Here is a 7,007-nt window from a genome sequence, read left to right as displayed (position 1 = left end):
AAGGGGTGACCAGGCTGGCAGGGGGGGGCAGTTAGGAGCAACCAGGCCAACTGGGAGGGGGCAGTTGGGGGCAATCAGGCCAGCATGCAGAGACAGTGAGGGGTGAACCAGGCTGGTAGGGGAGGCAGTTAGGGGCAATCAGGCCGGTACACAGAGACAGTGAGGAGCAATCAGGCCGGCAGCGGGGGAGCAGTTAGGGGCAACCAGGCAGGCAGGCAGGTGAGTGATCAGGAACCAGCAGTCCAGGATTGTGAGAGGTATGTCCTGGATTGGAGAGGGTGCAGGCTGGGCTGAGGGGACCCCCCTACCCCCATGCATGAATTTCATGCACCAGTCCACAGATAAACACACATACACACCTGTATATGGGGGGGGAAACATATAAAAGAACCACTCTAAATTGCTAATTCTGATACTTTCTTGGGTAGGACTGAAAGGTAGCAAAGACTGCACATTTAGTTTATAAGCCCTATATTGTTTGAATTTATTTTAACTAACATATATTACTTATTTATAACATATACTACATAGTACATCAATGAACATAAACTATCCGTCTCCTGAGTGAGAACAATGTTCATAATTCCAAGAAGGATCAAGCTCTGGGGCAAATGCTTTCAGTGCATCATCTCATTTCATCCTCACAATGCTTCCATCTACAGGTGCAATCACCCCTGTGGGAGCCGCGCCAGAGAGCACAGAGGCTTTGTTGTTCATACACCGGGATGTTCAAGGCTGTTCTGGCATGAGCCTCATTGGGGTGCCCAAGGCCAAGACACCATGAGCGGGTGTAAGGATATATGGTACACTGTGCCCTCCTGTAACCCAAATGATTGATGTCACTGTTGTCAGCTAGCCTGCTTTATCTCTGGAGTAATATACAGGCTACTGACCAGTTAGTCTGTAAGAGAGCAGCTGGGCAGAGCAGAGGCTAGAGAGCTCAGAGAAGGAGAGGCGGTAGGCAGAGAGAATGTGGCTCTTACGTGTGCAGGAGAGAGGAGAGCTCAGACGGAGCTGAGAGCTGGTGCTGCCACGATGGAAGGCTAGGAGCTCACAGAGAGCTCAGATACAGCTGCCATGTTACCCCGCCAGTGTGCTGGGCAGGGAGACAGGAGAAGCTGCTGAGCCAGAGAGGCCATGAGGCTGCAGCTCTAAGGGAGAGGCAGGTGCTATTGCTGTGTGAAGCTTTAGGTTTACAGGCAGCGTGCAGCTGCTCAGATAACAGCTGTGGGTACAGAGACAGATGCTGCTTTATGGGAAAGACATGTATTCACCAACTGGTGTGCGGTTGCCTGCCTGTATGGGCTTTGCTCTGAGGACTGTCTTGTCTGATGGTTATGTGGCCACTGGCTCCTGCAATAAAGACTCATCCTTCTACTAGTGCACCCACAACCTCTCATGGCTTCTCTGTCTGCCCCGTCACTGAGAAAGAATTGACCTGCTGTCTAGTGAGCAGAGGATAAAGGGGGACTTGGCTTAAGTTCCCAACAGTGAGTGTAGTGGGCAGGGTTAGAGAAGGAACCAGCCCTGGCGTAGTCGGGGAGAGTTGCGAAGAATACATGGACTCACAACAACTCAGAGCAGCAGTGCTGAGCAGAGCTCCTGCTGGCTCTGACACCCCGTGTTACAGATAACAGTCAGGCACAGTCAAAGGTGCAGAGTCACACAGTTCAATGTGCAGCAAAAAACATCTGTGAACAATATATGCTTTTCCCAAAATGCAGCCCAGCTGACTCGGCACATGTTATGCTGCAATATCTGCAAATTCACCTGCTTATCAAACTCGGGCTTCAGAGATTCTTCTGTGAAAATATGGAAGTGCATCTTCCTGTGGCTGAAGAGCACTGCTGACTTCAGCATGACCAGCGTCTCCTCCAGCCGGTTGCCACAGGCCACCACGGCCAGGTGAATCCAGAGCTTGGGGGGCAGCACGGCATGGAAACTCCTGGGTTCTCCGGGTCTCCTGGAAAGAATACAAGTTAAAGCTATTCCTAAACTTATAAAAAAAAAACAGCCAGTAAATGGTTGGAACATTCCAAAACATGAGCAGGCACAATATGTTATATTTTATAAAGTGATAAGCTGACAACTCTTCTTGTTCAGAGAATAATACCATGTATCCAGCATTGACCCTGGCAGTGGCAGGAGTCACAGTTAGGGCTGTGGGAGGGGACTGTGACTTCCCTGCCAGCACACAGCTATCTGGTGCCTGCTGGCTGCCACTGGCCCAGCTGGGAAATAGCTTTGTAACCTTGGCAGCTGTGACAGGGGCTGGGAAGCTCCCCTCACGGGTGCCATGGAAATTAGATTTGAATGCAACTTGACTAAGAGGGTGGGGCATGGTTTTCTCATGTGAAATGGGCAACATGATATTCTCACCATCTGGATGGTGTTAGGTTGTGGGGGGTGCATGACCACTGAACCAAAGGAAAAATCACACAAGTCTGGGAGGTGAGCACAGGAACCCACACATGTGCCTCTATTACGTGTTGGGAGAGTCATGAAGAAACAGGCGTTAATCTAACTATTTCACTCACGGTTGCGGAGGTGGTATGTGTGAAATTCAGCTTCCAGTATGAAACTGATATTAGTGAGAAACAGGCAGGAGAGGAGGCAGGTTAAGCTGAAAATTACCAAGGAACCAAATACCAAGTTAACAGCTGAGAAGGGATCAGATCCAAGAGTCCTGCTATTTCATTATAACAAAAGATTTGTTCCAGATGCCGGGATGCAGCCCAGCCTCAGACAGAGCACTGAGAAACAGTCCTGGCAAGTGGGAGAAGGGGGCCTGGAGAGGGGCCTGAGACAAAGGGAACTAATGTACTCGAGCAAAAGATGCAGACGGGGAAACCTGGATGTTGGAGACACCTCCCTTCCGAAACCTGAGCACAGCAAGCTGCCCTGTGAACTGCCTGTGGGAGGAGGGCAATTTGCTCCCCATTCCTTTCCCCAGGAAGAAAATTAAAGATGTGGGTGGAGCTTGCTGGGCAGCTTCTTAATCTGATCACTCAGGAGCATGCTCAATAGGAGCCCCTTCCTGCTCAGTGAGCCAGGATGCAGAAAGTCCCTGAGAGTCCACTGATTTTGATGATCACAGGAGAAGATAGCAGCGAGGTCCTAAATCTCTCCCTAAATTATCCTCCTTTCTTCATCCTCCCATTGAAGGCCACCGTCTTCCTTCCCCTTCATAACTGGGGCAGCTCCCCTGTGAGTGAAAAGGTGACTGCAGTATAATAAGGTATTTTGAGAAAAAGACAGACTGCACTGACATAACTTTTATTACAGTACTAGAGGCTGGGTGCACAAATTCATGCATGGGTGGGGTCTGGTGGCCCGCCCCAATCTGGGTGATCAGGGTAGGCCAGATGCGGGGAAGGGCCGCAGGCAGTTGGCTGGCCGGCCAGCCCCCTGGTTGAACTCCCAGTTGAACTCTGGGTTGAACTCCCCGTGGAGGGGACAATTTGCATACTAGCCTTTTATTATATAGGATATATTTATAATTGTTCTATTTTATTATTTGTTGCTAATCTCTCACTGTGCTGAATTTATAAATTAATCATTATCGGGGCATGTATGTACAGGAAAGAACATATATAAATAGTCCTCTCTATCCAGGGCAGATATGCTCTAAGACCCCCCATGGATGCTGAAAACCATGAGTAGAACTAAACCCTATCCATATGTTCTAAGCACCCTATAGCATCTCTTCAGCAAATCTGGGTTGCCAGCATCACTACTCTTGCATTTTGGGGGCATTATTAAGTGTGCAAGTATTTTAATATCCTTACAGTCAATCTGATGACCAAGACGGCTATAAGTAACTAATGAACATCTATTATAATAAAAGCGTAATATGCTAATTAGACCAAACAGCCAGACGACCTTCCAGTCATTCTTCTGGACAACCTTCCAGAGGAAGCCAGGGCTATGAGGGCCGAGGCAAGCCGTCACGCCTGTGCAGGCTGAGTTTCTACATGAAGTTCGTGCATCAGGCCTCTAGTGTAACATAGACAGAATGAATACGCTGGACAAAAGGATAATTCATACTCTGAGTGGGATGGAGAGGGGCAGCAGGAGAGTTCAGCATTGTATGCAATTTAAAACTTTTGAATTGTTTATTTTTGGAATAATTATCCTATATAATAAAAGTGTAATATGCTAAGTGTCCAACCGTTCATTCAACTGTTTGTTCGACCGTTCCACCAGTCACTATGATGTGCACTGACCATTAGGGGGCAGACACTCCAAACGGCAGGTTAGCTTGCTGCTGGGATACAGCCAATTGGAACTGGGTGAGACAGGCCAGACACATCGTGCCTCCTCCCCCCCCGGCCCCTCCGTGGTCCCTCCCTGGCCCCGATGGGCCCAATTGAGACTGGGTGAGATGGGCCAGACATGCCCTGGAGCCCTCCTGCGGTCCCTCCCTGGCTGGCCAGCCTCCATCGGCCCCAATCAGGCGAGATGGCCCTGATCACCAGCTGGGCCAAGGGACCCCACCAGTGAACAAATTCGTGCACAGGGCCTCTAGTATCCAATATTTTCAGATGACAGTTGACCATGGGTAACTGAAACCATGGATAAGGAGGGACTATTATAATGGACAGAATAGAGCAAGATGCCTGCCCTTGCAGAGTTACTTTCTACAGGTGGTAGGGGAAGGACAAAGAAAGAAACAGCAGCAAAGCAAATAGTAAGTAAGTAATTTACACAGATAGTGATTCAGTGGTGAGCACTGTGAAGGAGATAGAGCAGGAAAACATACAGGAGCAGCTGCTGGGCTGGCACACTTTACACAGCTCCACTGAAAAGGTGAGATCTGGAGACAACCTGGAGAAGATGAGGGAGTGACCATGGCACTTCTGGGTGAGGAACAGTCAGAGCAAAGGTGCTACACCAGGAACATGCCCAACAAATTCGCGATGCCTGTCTTTAGGTCTCAGATGTCTGTTCACTTCCTCAGCTTCATAGCTGGGTTTTCAGACCTGCTGTTAAAGCCACCTCCCAATTAACTTATGTAAAGGGATGGGAAGAACATGTCACAGATAATGCTAAATTCGCAAACAACTAGCTAAAATATGCTACAAAGATATTTAATACAAACTCATTTGCTTAAAAATATGCTCAATATTTAGGAACAGATACATCATCCCAAGGTACTAAAACTATACATGCGATTGTTTAGATATCTTAAATATGAACCATTACCCCACCCCAAACAGAAAAACTCTGACTAGTTTAGCTTTACACACTGAGCTTCTACATGAATAAAACATTTAACCTTAGTAATCTGGGAATACAAATTCAAACAAGAAAGAGATTCCATTTTATTTTCAGATTGGCAAACATATTAAAAGAAAATAAAAGTTGGGCCATATAAGCCTTGAAGAGATGGAGGTGGGGGACAGTTCAGAAATTGCCAATTGGCCACACACCATGGAGAGCCCCTGGCAACATCTCCCACGAGTGAAGATATGCACACTGCTCAGCCCTCCAGTTCTACATTTACACATACAACATGAAGAAACTCGCACACTTGCACAAGACTCTTGCAAGAATGCTCGCAGCAACCCTGTTTTTCATAGTGAAAAATTGGAAATAACTTTGCTCTCCACACACAGGACAATCATGAATGTATCTGATATGTTTAAGTGGAATACTACATAGCAGTGAAAATGAACAAACCAGAATGCCATGTATCATCATAAGGCCAAAATGGAAAAAGGCAATTTATAGAAGGATAGCCATAGAATATCACTGAGATGAAGCTTAAAAACAAGCAAAATGGCACTATATATTGCTCACAGACATGTGAAAAAAAAGTAAATATGCATAAGGATAATAAACATCAAATGCAAGATAGTGGTTATTTCTGGAGACTTAAGTTTTTATTTCCTACTAGTAAGGTGAGTGCAGGGTGCACAGAAATTCATTATTTTATTATTTTTATTTTGTGTACCCAAACTAATAGACATACATTTCTTTTTTCTAATTAAGAAAAGCTTGTGACCCCCTGCTGCACAGCAGGCTGCTTCAGGGATCTGGGAATGCGTACAAAAAGCAGGGGTGGAGCAGCCTCTCTCTTGGTGTTTGCTGACCGTTCTGGGGGCAGTTCAAGTATCTGTGGTTGGGATTTAATGAGGCCTTTGCTGCCCAGATTCTGCTGCCTCTCACATTACATTAAAAATCTCAGGCTTCAGGTAATAAGTATTTGTGTTGTGCAATCACAATGAATGATCAAGTTTAAGGTCATTGAAAGGTTGTGACTTTCACCAGCTCCTACCAATGACACACTTAACTTTCAAATTTCTCTCAAGACTGTAAGATCAAGGGAAGCCCACTCTACACACCTATGATTTAAACCTTATACCATGGGCTTTGGTGGGAATGGGGAGTGGGAATTATAGCATTGCCCTAATGGCTATGTTCTTATTTAAACGTTATAAAAAAGAGATGAAGTAGACATTTGCTGTCCAGGAGTATCAAGGACCTATTGCTTAAGACTGGAGTAGCCATCTAGCCACCACACTGGTAGAGCCTAAATAGGAGTCAGCACAGCAGAAAGCAGAGCCACAGGTGGTGGGTGGCATTACTTGAGCACCCGGATCCAGGTGCACCTTACCCTAAACTTGGACAGTTCATTTATTTTTTTTTAATTTTGTTTTATTGCTTAAAGATTACAAAGAGTATTACATATGTCTCCTTCCCCCGCTTGACATTCCCCGGACCTCCCCTAACGCCCAGTGTCTTGTCTCCATTGGTTATGCTTATATGCATGCATACAACTCCTTCAGTTGATCTCTTACAACAACCCCCAACCCTCCCCAGGCTTCCCACTGTAGTTTGACAGTCTGTTCAATGCTGCTCTGCCTCTATTTTTGTTCATCAGTTTATAATGGTCTTTATTATCCATAAATGAGTGAGATCATGTGGTATTTTTCTTTCATTGACTGGCTTATTTCACTTAGCATAATGCTCTCCAGCTCCATCCATGCTGTTGCAAGCCATCC

The 7,007-nt window shown here is 46.4% G+C and overlaps 1 protein-coding gene across 1 annotated transcript in view; it reads right to left on the bottom strand.

Annotated features, from left to right (window-relative positions):
- The window catches only part of GXYLT2 (glucoside xylosyltransferase 2), a 109,466-nt gene extending 107,507 nt beyond the window's left edge, over positions 1-1,959 (bottom strand). The window contains exon 1 of the mRNA XM_006752671.2: positions 1,771-1,959. Within this exon, the coding sequence (XP_006752734.1) occupies positions 1,771-1,860 (90 nt within the window). The 5' untranslated portion in view covers positions 1,861-1,959. The remainder of the gene's footprint in view (positions 1-1,770) is intronic.
- Positions 1,960-7,007: the final 5,048 nt, after the last annotated feature.

Source organism: Myotis davidii, unplaced genomic scaffold (assembly GCF_000327345.1).
Source record: "Myotis davidii unplaced genomic scaffold, ASM32734v1 scaffold630, whole genome shotgun sequence".
Lineage (NCBI taxonomy): Eukaryota > Metazoa > Chordata > Mammalia > Chiroptera > Vespertilionidae > Myotis > Myotis davidii.
The sequence above is the reverse complement of the archived record's forward strand: the minus strand, read 5'-3'. Positions and strand labels throughout refer to the sequence as shown.